The sequence below is a fragment of the Saimiri boliviensis genome, chromosome X (assembly GCF_048565385.1).
Source record: "Saimiri boliviensis isolate mSaiBol1 chromosome X, mSaiBol1.pri, whole genome shotgun sequence".
NCBI lineage: Eukaryota > Metazoa > Chordata > Mammalia > Primates > Cebidae > Saimiri > Saimiri boliviensis.
In genome coordinates, this window is record NC_133470.1 from 37,240,977 (window position 1) to 37,260,770 (window position 19,794).

A 19,794-nucleotide genomic window follows, 5' to 3' on the forward strand; every position below is an offset into this window, starting at 1 on the left:
CAATCCTTCCACCATGGCCTCCCAAAGAGCTGGGATTATAGGCTTCAGCCACTGCACTCAGCCTGTCCACTTTTTTTTTCTTTTATCTTTTTTGTTTTGAGACAAGAGTCTTACTCTGTCACCCAGGCTGGAGTTCAGTCAGGGGATCTCAGCTCACTGCAACGTATACCTCCTGGGTTCAAGCAATTATCCTGCTTCAGCCTCCTGAACAGCTGGGACTACAGGCATGTGCCACCACTCCCAGCTAATTTTTGTATTTTTAGTAGAGACAGGGTTGCACCATGTTGGCCAGGCTGGACTCAAACTCCTGACCTCAGGTGATCCACCTGCCTCAGCCTCCCAAAGTGCTGGGATTACAGGCATGAGCCACCACGCCCAGCCCTGTCCACTTTTTTTAACTGGGAAAAATTTACATTCAATTTCCATAAAGAGCAGAAAGCCCAGAATCTGGAATCAGAGAAATGAAATAATTTAAGTCATGTTTTATATGTCTACCATGAGATGCTATGATTGTGACCCTACCACTCCTCCCAAAATGAACAGGATCACAAATATCCTGCTTTTCCTAATGGAACCTATACACTTTGAGCAACACATTTTAAAAATTACTCCTTCATTTGGAATATCCAGAACTGTTCCAAAAAAAATTACCTCCAACCGAAGTCCTACAAATGGCATATTTGTATCACACATAGCGACAAAGTGAGCTAAAACTTTATTGAAGGCACACATTTCTCCTGATCGTTTCGTTTTCTTGGATTCTACTGGACACGGATCATCAGACAACTAGAATTTAAGTAAAGAACACAAACAGGTAAAAAAACGTACATGTGATGCAATTCATTAAGATAGTTAAAATACTGGAAGAAAGCTAAGGGTTAACCAAAACAAATGTCATTGTATTTATTGAGTAAATACTGACCTAAACAATGGTAATTCATTAGTAAATATTTTGTGTTTAACAAGTTCTCTCGTGGAAAATGGTGGATAATTCTTCAATTAAAACAAAAGCATTTTCAAGAAAATGTAGACAATTGTTATTTAAGCCTTATTGCTGCCTCGTCTCTTAAAAACCGTATGTTAGTTCTCATATTAAAAATGAGTAAAGAACACAACCAAGTTAACACACACAAATTCTGTTCTCATTTCCATATGGAATCATACCTTGCGCTTAGCATTGGTTCTGGTCTGTTTCCCGGTTTTTGTACGAAAAACCAAGTCCTGGATGTTTTCCTTGAACTGCTGCAGCAGCAGTGCCATTGCAGGGCTGTCTTCACGATCTGAAGCATTCACCGACATAAAGTAGTACTTGTACGACAGTTGCGTGGGTTTATTGGGAACCTCCAACATCTCCACAACCTAAAAATCCCAAAAAGAAATAAGACTCAAAAGAAATAAGAAGTGTCAGATATTTTCCTCTGTACTTCACCAAGTAAGTCTCAGAATTATAAATCTAATGTAGACGTCTTAAAAAAAAAAAAGGTCAAATCAATCATATCAAAGCATTCTTAGTAAATACATAATTTGTTTTCCAAAAAGTAGATGAGACCAAAGAAGAATGATAAAAGCAAAAGCAACCATAAACTGCAACAAATGGGACATTTAAACTATTATGTGTTAGGTGTTCTTGATATTCGTACCTCAGCTTATAAATTGAAAAAAAAATTATGCCTAAATACAAAAGGTCTGTGATATGCTTTGGCTCTGTGTCCCCACCCAAATCTCATCTTATAGCTCCCATAATTCCCATGTGTTGTGGGAGGCACCCAGTGGGAGATGACTGAATCACGGGGGCAGGTTTTGTGATGTTCTCATGATAGTTAATGGGTTTCATGACATCTGATGGTTTTTAAAATGGGAGTTTCTTTGTACAAGCTCTCTCTTTGTCTGCCATCATCCACATAAGATATGACTCGCTCCTCTTTGCCTTCCATCATGATTGTGAGGCTTCCCCAGACACGTGGAACTGTGAGTCTAATTAAACCTCTTTCTTTTGTAAATTGTCCAGTCTCAAGTATGTCTTTATCAGCAGCGTGAAAATGGACTAATACAGTCTGCTAGATTTTCTAGAATGGTATCTATTTTAAATTGTTCTGCTGCCACCCTTAACCACTCAAACACCCTAAATATTCCATTATTAAGGCAGAGAAAAATGACAACCATCCCTCATACTTGGAAACATGTAAAAATAAACCATAATTTTTCTTTTTTTTTTTTTTGGAACAGAGTTTCTCTCTTGTTACCCAGGCTGGAGTGCAATGGCGCGATCTCGGCTCACCGCAACCTCCGCCTCCTGGGTTCAGGCAATTCTCCTGCCTCAGCCTCCTGACTAGCTGGGATTACAGGCACGCGCCACCATGCCCAGCTAATTTTTTTGTATTTTGAGTAGAGACGGGGTTTCACCATGTTGACCAGGATGGTCTCAATCTCTTGACCTCGTGATCCACCCGCCTCGGCCTCCCAAAGTGCTGGGATTACAGGCTTGAGCCACCGCGCCCGGCCACAAACCATAATTTTTTAACTGAACATTATGGTCACAGTGAGGGTAACAACATTGACAGCTAACACTGATACAAAGCTTACTATGTGCCAAGTACTGTCCTAATACTTTACAGATGCTAACACATTTAATCTTTTTAATAATCCTGTGAAGTAAGTTTTTCCTTTTTTTTGAGACAGAGTGTCACTCTGTCACCAGGATGGAGTACAGCGGCACAATGTCAGCTCACTGCAATCTCTGCCTCCCAGGTTCAAGCAATTCTCGTGCCTCAGCCTCTCAAGTAGCTGGGATTACAGGCGTGTGCCACTACACTCAGCTAATTTTTTGTATTTTTATTAAAGGTGGAGTTTCGCCATGTTGCCCAAGCTGGTCTCTAACTGCTGATCCCAGGTAATCTGCCCACCTCGGCCTCCCAGAGTACTAGGATTACAGGCATAAGCCACCATGCCCAGCCTATATTTTTGTGATGAAGAAACTGAGGCATAAAAAAGCAAGTTACTTGCCCAAGGTCACACGTCTAGTAAGTGACAGACTCATGCTTTGATTCCAGAAGTTTGGCTCCAGACACACATCTAGTAAGTGATAGACTCATGCTTTGATTACGGAAGTTTGGCTCCAGAGACCTTGCTTTTCCTATTATACCTGCTTACTGTTTCCAAGGTCTAGCTAAAATTTAAGAAAAGTCCCCTAAATACTTTAGTGACGAAAATAAATGCCATTAGGAAAGGCTCCTAACCAACACATATTCTTTCCTATCTCTCTTCCTGCTTCCTTTCGCCCTTGCTCCCCCACTCCTCCCCACACATACTCTTCAGGAAAGCATCACACAGATGATGTACCTCAGGAAATGTTAAAATTAAAAGTCAAATGGCCATTTCACCAAAGAAGATATAAGGATGAACACATGAAAATATGCTCAACATCATCAGCCATTAGGGCAGTATAAAGTAAGCCTACAATAAGACACCACTAAATACCTATCAGAATTGTTAATATATATTTTTTAATTGTAAAGACCAACTGTTGTCAAAAATGAAAAGCAATGAGAACTCTCATACATTGCTGGCAGGAATGCAAAATAGTACATCACTTTGGAAAACAGTTTGGCAGTTTTCTACATAGTTAAATACACATTTACCGTATGACCCAATAATCCCACTCCCAGTTACTTATCCAAAATGAAATAAAAAATGACAACTTATGCACACATAAAAACCTATATGTAAATGTTTGTAACAGCTTTAGTCACAATTGCCCCAAACTAGAAACAACCCCAATGTCCCTCAATGAGTGACTGATTAAACACAAACTGTGGCACGCCCACACCATGGAATGCTACTCTGCAACAAAAGGAAGGAACTATTATACACACAACAACACAGGTGAACGTCAAAGGCATTGCATTGAGTCAAAGAAACTGAACTGAGAAAGCAAAACTATAGAGTCAGAAAATAGGCCTGTGATTACCAGTTGGAGGGGGCTGATTGTTTATAAGGGGTATTCTGAGGGAACTTTGGGGTATGATGGATCTGTTCTGTGTCCTCAGATGGAGGCTACACAACTGTATGCATTTATCAGAACTCATGCTTAAAAGTCTGAATTTTTACTTTTTGCCAATTATATTGCAATAAAGCTAACCAAAAAAGAAAGGCAAAATGGAAGAAAGACATTTAAAGGGAGATCAACTGTAGCAAGACTTTCCTCTGTTCTTCTTAATGTCCATGGTAGTAGTTCTTTCCACTTCCATGAACATATCACCCCTAAGTGATAAAATCTAGAGGACAAGGAGTAACCTACATTCAGTTTTGGTCTAAACCAGGCATCCCCAAACTACGGCCCGCGGGCCACATGTGGCCTCCTGAGGCCATTTATCCGGCCCCCTGCCGCACTTCAGGAAGGGGCACCTCCTTCACTGGTGGTCAGTGACAGGAGCACAGTATGTGGCAGCCCTCCAACGGTCTGAGGGACAGTGAACTGGCCCCCTGTGTAAAAAGTTTGGGGACGCCTACTCTAAACCATGTGAAACAAATTATGACTTTACAATAAATCACTGGTCATTGACACTAAAGCCTGGTTGTTCACTGATGCTAAATGTCAGAAAATAATAAATTACAACCATTTTTATTTTATTTTGTGCATGGATGAGTATAAGAGGTCTTTGTATGTTCATGGGTTTTTCCAAGATGCATGTATTCTGAATTATCATTTCACATGTAGACCAAGCAAGCTCACTGAGAACTAAAACAATAGCCTTTTGTTGTGGGCCAAATCTAGTTCTACAGTTGCAGTTTTAAAACTCAGAAAAAAGTAAAATTCATGTCAATGACAGACTCATTCGTCTACATAAGCATCCCTAGCTTAAAATATGTCAGCCTATACACGTTGCTCTTTTAAAATAGTATCTTTTAAAAGTATAGGTCAAAACCTTAAAAAGTTCACTCCCATTACTTTCAACCAACAATCTTGAATTAAAACTTTTATTTTTATTTTACTTTTATAAGAGATAAGGTCTCACTATATTGCTTAAGCTGACCTCAAACTTCTGGGCTCAAGTGATCCTCCCGCCTCAGCCTCCCAAAGTGTTAGTTTTATAGGTGTGAGCCACCACATCTGGCCTGAATTAAAAATTGTAAAACATAGATTTTTAGCCAACATATCATTTGGTGTACACAGAAATTTCAACAAGCAGGAAAATACATTCAGGATGAGTTCACATTTTAAATTCTTGCAAATTTTAACAAATTCAAAAATAAACTAGAAAACATACAGAAAGAGTGAAAAAGGAATAAGAGAGCACCTTACTGTGCACTAAAAGGAACACATACTCAATAAAATGAAATATGCCTTCAATCAATGAAGGATAAAAAAATAAAGCTATTTCAGCCAGTCCATATTTGAAAGGTTTCATTATACAAGTTAATATTCTAGTGAAACAAGTTTATCTGACATCAAAACATCACCAGACTCTTATAGTAGTTGCTCTCAAATTTTTTATTCTTACAGAGATATTTCATTCCAATCAAAGACTAGGCCTCATGATAGGACAGACTCTACAGTGAGGGATGGGGTTATACCTTATGTTCCCCAACTGAGACATGATGTTCCTCTCCCCACACCCCCCCCAACCCCATTTTAACCCCCTGGGTTGAGAATCACTATATGAAAGTCAAGTATTCAATAAAATTCATTTGCAACTTAAACAATAAATAATTCAAGATACCAATAGAATTACTAAGCTTATCACACCAAATCACTCCTTTGCATACTTACAATGTAGTATTGTGGAAGGCGGGTAAGTTTAATGAACAGCTTATTCTTAGAAAGGTTTCCAATAGGATGAGTTGAGTAATTGGAAAGCTGCAATGTTTCACTGCATATCGTAGGCAAATGTTTTATTGACTGCTTGCAACGCTGTTGTCCAAGCCAAAACCTGAATTTAAAAGTTATAATCCACATAAAATCATAGACTTTTCATCTGTGTGCTATCGATTTACAAGTGATTAGAGACTTTAAAAAAACAATTTAAAAAAACAATTAATTGAAAAAACAATTAATTGAAATTTAACTAAAGGACACGTGACCATAATGACAAATCCTTTCTTCATAGTTTTGCATTATACTGTCAATTCTAGTTTTAATTTAAGAAGTTTAAACTGCAATGTGAATGATGTTAGTCACAAGATAGAATTAACTATGAGGATGAGATACTATGTTAGTTGATTATAAGGAATGATGGATTTCCTATAGTTTAAAGACAGTACCAACTAATCTCAACATGCTTTATATAGCACAGTTTTTAAATTGTGTATATGTGAAGTGTGTAGTATACCTAGCAGGTGCCAGCAGTATTAACTTTGCTACCATGTCCCTTTCAGGTAAGCTGCCAGATTTCGCTGATGTTTTTAGTATAGTACTCCTCTCATTCCTTTTATCTGATTAGCTATCCTTGAAGCTAGGATACCATATAATATGTAAAAAAGGGATAAAATGGCTGGTTCACAAACTCCATTGATGCATAATGAAAACTACAGAAAATAAAAATTTTCACAGCAGCGTAACAATGCCACAACATCCCAGCTCATGATCAGCAGACTTGCCTTGATGAATTAGGGCAGAGATCAGTTTGGGGGCTGATAATTTGTGTGGCAACTTGCATGTGGTACATATACCAGTCATATGCAGTAAAACCATGTTGTAATATATAACATTTTAAGGGTAGTTTGCCAACTGTTCTAGAAACCATTTCATTTTTTTCATTGAAAGACAAAATTTAACTACAACTTTATAGGATCAAATGCAAGAACTGGTTACTGATGAAGGAATGAGGATACATTTTGAAAATATACCACCACTTGCTTCATTTCGAAAAAAGTTAAAAATAAACATCCTGAACTTGCTAAACATTTTTTCAAATCTCTACTTCGACTCCCATCAACATATCTTCGTGAGAATGATATCTCTACTATGCATGTTATTAAAAGGAAAACATGAGAAACATCTCTCATCATTAGCATGTTCATCAATCCAACACAGACCAAGTTATTAACAACAAGAAACAAGCTCGTATGTCACATTAAAAATTCTAAATACTGATATACGACGTGGTCTTTTCAAAGTCGATCTGGAATTGCTATTTCCCTCTTCACTATTTGTTATGATTCTGTGGGACAAAAAACTTGAGTCTAAGTGACTTTCTATTTTAATTGCCTGTGTGTACACTTTCAATGAAAAATGTACACAGTTTCTATAATTTTCTTTTTTCCTGTGTTATGTTTGTTCTGATCATATTTATGGAAATATAACTTTGTTGATTCTAATAAAAAATATTGGGGCTTATATCTTGTACATGTTCTTTCATTTCTTTTTTCCTATAATTCATTTTTATTGCACATTATTTTAAAAAGTAATCATGAACGAACAGATGCTCAACATCATTATTTGTTAGGAAAACATAAATTAAAATCACAATGAAATACCCCTTCATATTCATTAGTATATCTATATTCAAAGATGGTAACAATGGTTGGCAAGGATGTAGAGAAATGGAAATTCTCACAACACTACTGATGGAGCTGTAAAACAGCACAGGCATTTTGGAAAACAGTTTGGCATTTTCTTTGAAAAGCTAAACAAATTTACTGTACGCCCTAGCAGTTCCACTCCTTGGTTTCACTCCAAGAGAAAAGAAAACGTAAGTCCACATATAGACTTAAACATGAATGTTCAGAGCATCAATATGCATAACCAAAAAGTAGGAAAAAACCAAATGTTCATCAATTGATGAATGGATAAACCAAATGTGGTATATCCGTACAGTGAAATATTACTCAGTCATAAAAAGAAATGAAGTACTGATATATGCTACAATATGGATGAATCTTGAAAACATTATGGTAAGTGAAAGAAGCCAGTCACAAAATATAGCATGTTTTGATTCCACTTTGTATGAAATGACAAGAAAAGGCAAATAGAGAGTAGATTCATAGTTTTCTGAAATTGAGTATGGTTATTACCTATAAATGGACATTTCTTTGGGGTGATGGAAATGTCCTACATGTTTTAGAGGTGGATTGTGGTGATAGCTGCAAAAGTCAGTAAATTTACTACAAATCATTGAATTGTACCCTTAAAATGGGTGGATTTTTATGGTATGTAAATTATACCTCAATAAAGTTATTTCAAAAAATCAATGTCCCATGATAGATTAACTGATAGATAAACTGGTCATTCACCACAGATCATTTGAAAAACACTATTATAAGTGACAACCAGGGGACTTTTCTTATAAATAAACTATGTAAGTTTATGTACAGGCACACATTTGGTAAGTTAAAGGCTTTGGGGACTTAGCTTTCAGGTTTTAGTTTATATTTCTGGCAGCTAGAACTGCCAGATAAACAACCTCAAGTTATGCAAGATGTGAATTGTTAAGCATGTTAGGATATTGAAATCTTGCTTATTTAGCCAAAATACACAATGATGCTAAAACAGTAATTAGGTTTAGATGAGGTCATGAGGGTAGGGGCTTCATGAAGGGATGAGTAGACTTAGAAGAAGGGATGCCAGAGAACTTGCTCTCTCAGCCATGCGTAGACACAGCAAGAAGGCAGCTGCCTATAACAAGCTAGAAAGAGAGCTCTCATCTGCTGACACCTCAATCTTGAATTTCTGGCCTCCAGAACTATGAGAAAATAAGTTTCTGTTGTTTAAGTCACCTAGTCTATGATATTTTGTTATGGCAGCCTAAACTGCTAAGTTTTAGAAATCATTATGCAGATTAATGACTGATTTTTTTTCCACATACAGATAAACTAAATAGCTGCTCAAAAAAAAAAAAAAACAAAAACAAAAAAAACAAAAAAAAAAACCCCACATAATATTATCTATCTACTGGTAGTAAAAATTAAGCCCGGGGTCAGGCACACTGGCTCGCCTGAGGTCAGGAGTTTGAGACCAGCCTGGCCAACATAGTGAAACCCCATCTCTACTAAAAATATAAAAAATTAGTTTGGCATGGTGGCACATGCCTGTATCCCAGCCACTCAGGAGGCTAAGGCAGGATAATCCCTTGAACCTGGGAGGCAGAGGTTGCAGTGAGCCGAGATCGCCCCACTGCACTCCAGCCTGGGTGACAGAGTGAGACTCTATCTCAAAAAAAACAAAAAAAACAAAAAAACATTGTCCTGAATACAAAAATTGGCTGGGCTTGCTGGTATGCACCTGTGTCCCAGCTACTTGGGAGGCTAAGTGGAAGAATCGCTTGAGCCTGGGAGACAGAGGTTGCAGTGAGCTGAGATTATGCTACTGCACTCCACTCCAGCCTAAGTGGCAACAAAGCAAAACCCTGTCTCAAAAAAAAAAAAAAAAAAAGTCATGCCCCATTAATGAAAACATTACTTGATTATATTGAATTTTTCAAGTATTGGCTAAAGGGAAAAGCAGAGACTAAAGGACTATAAGAACAACAGATCCCACTTTATAGTCTTTCTTTAGGCACCCCCCACCCCACCACTGCCTTCTCCATTTGCCAGGTTTGGTTTTAATCTCTGAATTTTTTTTAGCCTTTGGAATTTTGTTTTATTAATTTTAAGAAAGAGTTTGTTAAAGTTGCTATAAGGGTACCTTTGTGTACCAGGGTGGTAATGAAACTCTACAGAATTATATCTAGCTCCATTTTCAACAAATGTTTAACAGTACGAAGCATTTAAAGGATTTTGAGAGAAATTGAATGACAGTATTCAGGAAGCAGAAATGACTATTTTGAAAGTGTCAGCTGGTAGTCAACCATGACGATTACCCTGGATAAGAACAAATGGGACTTTATTACAGAGAACACTCAATACAATAAAATTCATTGTGTAAGTGATTTATAAAGTGCTTATATAGAAGAAAATGTGGTAAGGGATGAAAGTAGAGTGTTATGTCCTTCACACCTATATTTGCTCTAGAGGAGAATTTGCTATGAGAAACTGCCATCTTGGAACTATTCCAAGAGAATTGATTCTAAGGTACCAAAAGGCACTTAAGTTTCATACCATACATCTTAAGGACAGTGACTGATCAAGAGTAATGATGGAGAAGAAAATGTATGTTGTCAAAATAAGTTTCCATTTTTAGTCTTGAGCTAAATAAATAAGCTTACTTCAGTTGCTGAATCCAGGGTATGATCCGTTTCATATCATCATTCACAGACTTCTCCATGTCATCCAGAGTGGCCTGGTCTACAGAATAAAGCACTTCATTAATTAATTGCTTACATGAGAAACAAAATCTTTATCTAGGTAGCCTAAAACAAACGAAAATTATTGTTTTAGGCAGAAAATCGTGTTATTTTGGAATCAGAGAAAAACTTAACTAAATGCATCATTAGATATAAGCCAACCTAATTTGTTTTCCCTCTTTAACATTTAGGGAGCATTATAGATAAGACAACTAATTAATAGCCAGTATACACTGGCAGAAAGAACAATTAATAAATACATAAATTCATTCTTTGCCTATATTTTAATTTCCCAAACTCTTAGTCTACTTAATCAGTATTTTAAAATAATAAGTATTTAAAATTCATAGTATTACTAGACTTAGAACCTTAAAAATCATAAAAACAAAAAACTCCACTGCCATGTTTACTTACGAAACACAAACTATCTCTGGCATATGCAAGAGCTATTGGCTGAAGATCAGCTTGCTAATTAACTCACTTAGAATTTTTAATGACACTAGAAAATGCCAGTAAATAGAATAATGAGCAAAAAAAGTAAGATACAAAATGATTTTGATTAACAGGGACAAAGTATAGAAAAAAATTAGAAAAGCACTGCTATGGAGTCAACTATGTCCCCCCTGCAGATCCATATGTTAAACCCCTAATCCCCAGTGTATGTTATTTGGAGAAAGAGTCTTTGGGAAGCAATTAGGTTTAGATGAGGTCATGAGGGTAGGGGCTTCACGAAAGGATTAGTAGACTTAGAAGAAGGAATGCCAGAGAACTTGCTCTCTCAGCCATGTGAAGACACAGCAAGAAGGCAGCTGCCTATAACAAGCTAGAAAGAGAGCCCTCATCTGCTGACACCTCGATCTTGAATTTCTGGCCTCCAGAACTATGAGACAATAAATTTCTGTTGTTTAAGTCACCTAGTCTATGATATTTTGTTATGGCAGCCTAAGCTGCTAAGACAAGCATACATCTCTAAAAGACTATTTGCTTTTCTAAGTTTTGTGTGTTTAAGTTAACTGACATCAGCCAGAGTTACTATTTCCATAACCACTTTCAACACTGCATATATCATTCCTTCTGACACCTAATCACAGAAAATATTTTGTTTAAGATATTTTTTCTTACACTGAATGACTATCTGTTTTAGTAACTTACCAAGTCCATAAAGCATCAATTGAAACATTCCAGAATGCAAATCTACAAAAATGTGCAGACACTCCGAATTACCACAGGGCTCCAAGATGGGAACAACAAGAGCTGGGAGTGCAGTCTCTATGGAAGCTGAACAATCAAGAATTAAAAATTACTTTTCTAGCTGAGTATTTTCCGGAAAAATTATTTCTCAATCAGTGACTACAAACAAACCAACTACTGAAGGATCCTAAATGTTAGACAAAAAACATGATTTTGCAAAATTTGCAATAGTATTATATCAGTTAGTAGCTCAAAAAGGAAAGGATGTAATTTTCAAGGTGACTTGAAACAAACATGCCTGTCTCAAATACTACAGCAATAAAAATCCAAAATTTCTTAAAGAGGGTTGAAATAGCTAGTGAAAATTCAACCTCATCAGTGAGCTAAGTTCTAGTTTTACTTTTACTTGGTAATTACTAATAAGTTAATTTTTAAGGATTTTCTTTTTTATATAATGGAAAGAAAATTGATTGTTGGGAAACAGAAGAAATATCTTCTATGGCCTCATGATTTTCAATGCCATTCCTCATAAAAAAGAGGTATTCTGGCAATTAGAGCCAATGTGTTTAAAGAAACACTTGAAAACTAATAAACATTATAGATTACCCAGGAAGAAACTTTTTTTTTCAAGTCATTTGTGTACTCCATTTCAAGTCGCAGATGAACTAAGAACATCGGCAATTGCTAAACACGAATCCCCAAAGCTGACAATATACTTGATCTAGAGTTTCATAGTATTTCCACCAGGCCCAATTAACTTTTCTCTTAATTCTGCAAGTGACATAATGAAATCCAGTAAACAAGCAAAACATTGAAAACACACTAAGTGCTGATCAGATTGAGGTGTTGTAAAAGGAACATGCTCTTCTTGTTACCAAGTTCCTCTGAAGCTACAGCACAGAAAAAAATTTTTTAAAAAGGCAGATACAGAGGGGAATGGTGATGCAGGTGCAGGAAGGAGAGGTAAAGTGGCAGGCGCAGAGGGGAGTGGTGATGCAGGCCTTTCACCAGGTGTGGTCTCTGCCTGCTACTTTGTCAAATGAGGACAATAACATCTTCCCCTCCATGCCACAGGTCGTTAGGAGCAAGAAATGACAAGGCTGTAAAAGTGCTTTAAAAAGCAAAGTGTTCGACAAATGCACATTATCTATATTGCTTTCGAATCAAAGAAACCAACCAAAACCTCTTACTAAAAATTTTCAATAATTCAAATAGGTGACATTACCATTGGTACTGTATACATAAATTATCAAACAAATTAATAAAAGATTGCAGAAGACATATTTAATTAGAGGAAAATAAATTGCTTTAAAGTACAGGTTGAGAATCCTAAACTCCAAAATTTGAAATGCTCCAAAATCCAAAATTTTCTGAATGCTGACATGATACTCAAAGGAAATGCTTAATGGAGTATTTTGGATTTCGGATTTTCAGATATGGGATGCTCAACTGCTAAGTATAAATGCAAATATTCCAAAACCCGAAAAAAATCCGAGATCTGAAACACTTCTGGTCTCAAGCATTTCAGATAAGGGATACTCAACCTGTACATCTAATATGTATTTGTATACAAAATGTTTAAACATGCAAATCCAGCAGAACCCTGACCTAAAAAAAAAAAAAAAAGGCACAAAAATTTATTTTACCATATAATTCAGACCGATGTGACAAATTAGTTCAAATCAGTGATGTTTTGCTGAACTTACTATGTTAACATAATAAAAAGTTATTACAAATGTGAAACAGAGTTAATGATTTTTGAAACATTTCCATATTGTTACCATTCCTGACAGGGTAGGAGTGAATTCTCTAAATCAAAACCATTTCTGAAGTGTGGTAATGGAGTAAAACTAGTTCTGGGAATTGGGATAACAATTATAGTTTCAATCTAATTATCACAATTGAGTATTCTTAGAAAAATAGGGCATCAGAGAAGAATACAGAGAACACAGTTCAAAAGACAAGAAATACTTTGACACAAATCATGTACATATTTTTTTTACCACCATGTCCATATTTTTCTTTACAGAAAATAAAATACAAAATGCCCTAAAGCATTCAAAGGCAACAGGTTTTAAGTATACAAAAACGGGGAAACTTGCAAAGAAAATAAAAAAGAGGGAATTAAAAGCAGTGCAAGATGACAGGACTTGCTGCTATTTGCTCCAGCAAGAACATATACATATCTCCTCTTTTATTTCTTTTTTATTGTTTTGTTTTTATTTTTTATTTTTTTGCAGTCCCAGCTGTTGCAACTCCTCTTTTATTTCTATCATTTACTGAGAACAAGATGAGGAATGGATGAACAGACAGTAATATAAAGTGTGAAGAGTGAAGAGCAGCAACTAAGCTCAATTAGGAACGGCTGTGTGTGGTTCACAGCTTCCAAACTGATCATGATGCCCTGATTACAAGCGCTGAAGGGTAGAGTACAACACAAAGGAGCAGCACCTTGGCTTTCAGGAGTTAGGCAATGCTGCCAAGTGGGCCATATCTCAAGTTACCTTTAGTGCCTTGCACTGCCTTTTTTGAACTTATCTCCAAAGTCCTGTCTCCTCTCCCCTGAACCATTCCCACTCCCACGAAACCACATACCTGAGCTGCTCAAAACCTGAAGTCTATGCCTTCCCCTAGCCTTCCCTTGAAATGCTCTGTTCTCTGAGCTACTCATTTCCTTGAGTTATTCCAGTTAAGTGTTAGAAGAAAAGCCATCTGATTTAGGGGTGATTGCACTAAGGGATTCTAAGAACAGACTATGTAGTCCCTGGTTCCAGTAAGGATCTTACTAAAGCATGCTTACCCACCACAAAAAGAATCAAGTAAGACTATACGAAGAGTATAAATGCATGCATATGAATTTAAAAAACAAGTTAAAGCACATGCCCTAAAATGGTGGGTCAGCAGACTCTTTCCTCTAGCAGGCCTCATTTCTAGAACTGTCCTGATTAAAGTAGGACTGAGGAGCTCCCTTCCTTCCAAATTTATAGTCCCTAAAGCACCCTTCTCTAACACCCAGGACTTGAAAATCACTGGTATAGCACACTCCTACTGGAGTTTAAGATCTAGGAAGAGCCTGGACTATTATAATATCCTCAAATTTCAGATGAGGAGAATGGCCCAAATAGCATAAATGACTTATTCAAGAGCAGAGAGCTGAACTCAGACCTCTAACATTTCTACAAAAAGGAATTTTACACCTAGGTTCTAAAGATTTCTCTAAATTGCTCTTTAGAAATCTTCAGAACCTAGGTGAACAGCACACAAAACCATTCCTATGTAAACACATGCTTCGAGTTTATTTTTCAAAATAATTTAACTATCCCTTGGCAATCACAGTTTTTTTTTTTTTTTAACTTACTAATCCTTATTTACAGACGACACTAAAGTAAACCAGGGCCTATCAAAAGATTGCATACCCCCTATTTTCAGGAATCTCAACAAATGAAATTTTAGCATTCTACTATCTTGAAAAATTAAGATTGCAAAATACTTAAAGCAGGCGTACCCAAACTTTTTACACAGGGGGCCAGTTCACTGTCCCTCAGACTGTTGGAGAGCCGCCACACACTGTGCTCCTCTCACTGACCACCAATGAAAGAGGTGCCCCTTCCTGAAGTGCGGTGGGGGGCCGGATAAATGGCCTCAGGGGGCCACATGTGGCCCGCTGGCCGTAGTTTGGGGACGCCTGACTAAAAGTCTTCTTTAAGAACAAAAGAGCCAGGCCTGGTGGTTCACACCTGTAATCCCAGCACTTTGGGAAGACAACATGGAAGGACTGCTTGAGCCCAGGAGCATAAGACCAGCCTATTCAGGAGGCCATGGACTTAGACAGATAGATAGATAGACAGATATAGATAGATAGATAGATAGATACATAGATAGATAGACAGACAATTAAATAGGAAAAAGTCGTCTTCAACAAATCTTACTGCAATAACTGCATATACTCACATAAAAGAATGCAGACAATAACAAGTATTGGTGAGGATGTGGAGAAAATGAAACCTTCGCACATTGCTGGTTAGATTGTAAAGTGATGTTAAACAGAGTTACCACAAGACACAGCCACTACACTCCTAGGTGTACAGCCAAGAGAAATGAAAATTTATGTCCATACAAAAACTTGGACATGAATGTTCGTAGCAGCATTATCCACAATAGCCAAAAAAGAAAAACAACCCCAATGTTCATCAATGATGAATGGATAAACAAAAGATGATATAGCCATACAATGGATTATCTGACAATAATTAAGTGAATGAAGTACTGAAACATGCTATGAACCTCAAAAAAATTGTTAAAAACCATATTGAAGAGACCACACATTAGGATTTCATTTATATGAAATGTCCAAATAGGCAAATCTATAGAAAGTGGATTAATGATTGCCAGAAGGGAGGTGGGAAGGGAGAGGGGTAAATGGGTTGTGACTGCTAATGGGTATAGGGTTTCTTTCTGAAATGATGAAAATGTTCTAAAATCAGGCCAGGCACAGTGGTTCACGCCTATAATCCCAGCACTTCGGGAGGCCAAGGCAGGCGGATCACAAAGTTAGGAGTTTGAGACCAGCCTGGCCAATATGGTGAAACCCCATCTCTACTAAAAATACAAAAAATTAGCCGGGCATGGTGGCAGGCACCTATAAGCCCAGCTACTCAGGAGGCTGAGGCAGGAGAACTGCTTGAGCCCAGGAGGTGGAGGTTGCAGTGAGCCAAAATCACGCCACTGTACTCCAGCCTAGGCAACAGAGCAAGACTCTGTCTCAAAAGAAAAATTAAGTAAATAAAATAAAATGTTCGAAAATCCAATTGTAGTGATAGTTGCACAACTCTTTTAGTAAAAACCACTGAATGAAGTAATTATGTGTGAATTATATCTCAATAAAGCTGTTAAAAAAGAACAAAAGGGGGCGGTGGTTAGAAGCCTTTCTAACTCCGATGAACGTTTCAATTACACTTTCCAATCACAATTTTTAGGTCTGTATTTAACATCTTTGCTTGAGGAATTAAAGGGGAGGGCCTTATACTGAAGCTTTTAATTAAATTAAGATAATGTACTGGTGATGTTAATGTTAAACCCTGATAGGGCTAATGGATAGGCACCCCCAATATACATTTAACCAATACATTCACCAGATTTCTGATATATCCTTTATTTCTTTTTTAAGGCCCATATTTGCATTTTTGTTAAGTTAGGCTGCCCCTCCCCTTAGTCTCTTTAAAAATATAAGCTAATGGTTTGGCTTATCTTAGATCCCCTTTTTCACCTCTATATTTTCACTTTCCTAGAAGGGGTATGTATTCTAAATACACATTTATTCTTCTGACTTTGTCTTCCTTTCAGCTAGTATTTTTTTTTTAATCTATTTCTGTCAAAGTGGTTTTAATCCAGAGTTACTAGCATATACTTAAGAAGCTGCTTTTTTAAGTATAATGGATTGAGCATGTGGGCTCTGTGATGACAAAAGGCAGAATCTTTGCTACTAGCACTATTAAGACTTCCTACTTATAATACAGGCACTTCACTTACATCATCCAACTTAATTAAAGACTGTGCACTGTGGGCCCAAGGTAATTATGGCCAAAAACAATTGGGGCAGGGATAGTAAATACACTCATTATGATGTTGTGAAACTATATTCCTAGAATGAAAGGGTTTACTTTTCTAAATGACTGTCCCTCAAAGCTCTGAATATACTTACCAGGTAATTAAACTTGGAAGATTTTTCACTATGTCCACGTACCTGCATTTCATTTATTTACTTATTTATTTATTTATTTATTTATTTATTTAGAGACGGAGTTTCACTCTTCAATGGCGCGATCTCAGCTCACCGCAACCTCCGCCTCCTGGGTTCAGGCAATTCCCCTGCCTCAACCTCCTGAGTAGCTGGGATTACAGGCACACACCACCATGCCCAGCTAATGTTTTGTATTTTTAGTAGAGACGGGGTTTCACCATGTTGACCAGGATGGTCTTGATCTCTTGACCTTGTGATCCACCCACCTCGGCCTCCCAAAGTGCTGGGATTACAGGCTTGAGCCACCGCGCCCGGCCTACGTATCTGCATTTCTTATTTGAACTCTATTAATGTATTAACAATTTTTAAAACTTTTTTTAAAAGACAAGGGATGAATTCTATTTCATTCAACGGGGCATATTTTACCAGTATATTATAAATATTTGCAATGCTGTTTTATCACTAGAAAAAAGTTTTAAAATAAAATTCGTATTAAGATGTTAGCTCACGTTTCACAAGGTTTTTCTTTTTTATTTAAAAAATCTATAAATAGAGACAGGGTCTCATTTTTTGCCCAAGCTTGTCTAGAATTCCTGGCCCCAAGTGATCCTTACACCTTGGACTTCCAAAGTGCTGGTATTGGCATGAGCCACCATGCCATAAAGTTTTAAGGAAAGCCAATACACAAATATTTCAAAAATGAGGATAAGCTAAATAAGTAAGAAATAAGGGGAAATCAGAATAAGTTTGGCAGATCACCAGTTAAAATGCAGAAATACCAGCTTCCACAATAAAAGCAAAATATCAGGAAAAAGTCATATTAAGATCCTCACAAAACAAAACCAGATACTAGTTTAAACAAAAGAAAAACAAATGTCAATTTTAAAAAACCTACAGTTTTCATTGGCATTGAAGCCTCTAAGAATGGCCTTCAGTTCTTGGAGCTTCTGATGAGCTCTTGCATGGACACTGTCAATCAGGAGTTTTTCTATTGATAAGTGGTCAATCTGCATAAATAAGAACAACAAATTCATATGTGCAATTTAAACGTTTTTACTTTAAAAGCCCAAGAGTAGATTACTGTGCTTCAAAATATTTCCTTTTGAAATCACATTGATTAGCTACTAAAAGAAAGCAAACTTAAAGTTAAAAATTACCTAATATGATATTGAGTTAAAAATTAACATATAGTATTGATAGCTTAAAAACTATAGTTAACATTTTGATAAGTATAGGCGAAGATAATACAAATCAGTTATCATGGTGCTCAAATGCCAGATCTTAAAATTAAAATGGTATCTGATCTAAATTATAAAATATGAAAGAATATATTAAAAATTATACGTTATGGTATCAGATGTTTTTAAAAAACCAATAAACGTAAGAAGTGTAACATTTACTTGAAATAAGTTTCATGAAGGGTTTTAGGAATAATTAGGTATTTTTAAAAATTTGTGCTAAGAGTTTAAGTATAAATGGCAAGTTACATTCATTTAAACCAATATTAAAATATATTGAGATCTTTTACCTTCATGGCTCTTTCTACTAATTTGGAATCAGAAGCTGGCAAAGGAGGATCATGAAAAATCTGTAAAGGCTTGGAGACATCATTCTCATCAATTTTAATTGTAACTTTGTGAACAGATGCTGTTCCAGTTTTTCTTCCAAGAACCTGTTGACTAAAGAAAAAAAAGAAATAAAGAATTTTTTTCAACACAGCCTGTTAACTTCCAGAATAAAAGAGACAATCCATCGTGCAGTTTAGCCAGAGCCTGAAATACGGCAGGCCCTTGGTGTTTGTGGAGGGAATAAATTAATAATGAGAAGGTAGCTATTCTGTAATCCAATACAATATTTGATTTATTGCATTAAGAAAAGAACACAAAATCTTAAAATAAAACATATGCACACGTGAAAAAGAACCCCAAAACAAAACTAGCTGTCTTCTAAGTGGTATGTATTCACCTCTGATTCCTTTACAGAAAACGGGAGTATTTGGGATAATAAGATGCAGGGGTGAGGAGAAAAATAGGAATCAAGTAAAGTTCGAACAGGGAACTGAGAGTTGGAAACTGCCCAGTACCAATTTTCTCCCAAAGAAAAGTTTTTAACAGGCACAATTCAAAGTGGAAAACTTAAGCATGCATGTGTTAAAAGATGATACCCAACAATCTAACCTAACGGTCTTTTAGAAATTTGGTATAAGCCCAGAGTAAACTAATCTCTCAAACTTTTTAAGAATAGTAAGTCTTAGTACAAATAAGTAAATGTCTATGTATTTAAAACATGTTCTAAGACAGGTGTCAATTATGGATGTCCTATGTGGTCTACATAATACTATGGGACCTTACTACACAAAAGCATGTTACTAGAGGTGCACAGCTATTGGTATACAGTCATTCCTCGGTATACCTGGGAGACTGGCTCCAGGATTCCTGTCCTAATATCAAAATCCACACATACTCACATCCAGAAGTCAGTCCTGCAGTCACCCAGCAGAACTCACGTACAGGGAAGGCTGGCCCTATACACAGGTTTCACATTTTGCAAATTGATCTGCCTATAAGTGGACCCACACAATTCAAGCTTGTGTTGTTCAAGGGTAAACTGTGTATTTAATCAGATGTATGAGAGAAAAAGAGA

At 36.6% G+C, this 19,794-nt stretch overlaps 1 protein-coding gene across 3 annotated transcripts in view; it reads right to left on the reverse strand.

The window, feature by feature from the left end:
• The window catches only part of MED14 (mediator complex subunit 14), a 91,147-nt gene that overhangs the window by 44,661 nt on the left and 26,692 nt on the right, over positions 1–19,794 (reverse strand). For all 3 annotated transcript variants that reach the window (XM_039475385.2, XM_039475384.2, XM_039475383.2), the window contains exons 9-15: positions 18,680–18,830; positions 18,047–18,158; positions 11,373–11,498; positions 10,143–10,221; positions 5,771–5,930; positions 1,165–1,359; positions 652–786 (exon numbers count right to left, since the gene is read on the reverse strand). In XM_039475385.2, coding sequence (XP_039331319.1) covers positions 652–786; positions 1,165–1,359; positions 5,771–5,930; positions 10,143–10,221; positions 11,373–11,498; positions 18,047–18,158; positions 18,680–18,830 — 958 coding nt within the window. The remainder of the gene's footprint in view (positions 1–651; positions 787–1,164; positions 1,360–5,770; positions 5,931–10,142; positions 10,222–11,372; positions 11,499–18,046; positions 18,159–18,679; positions 18,831–19,794) is intronic.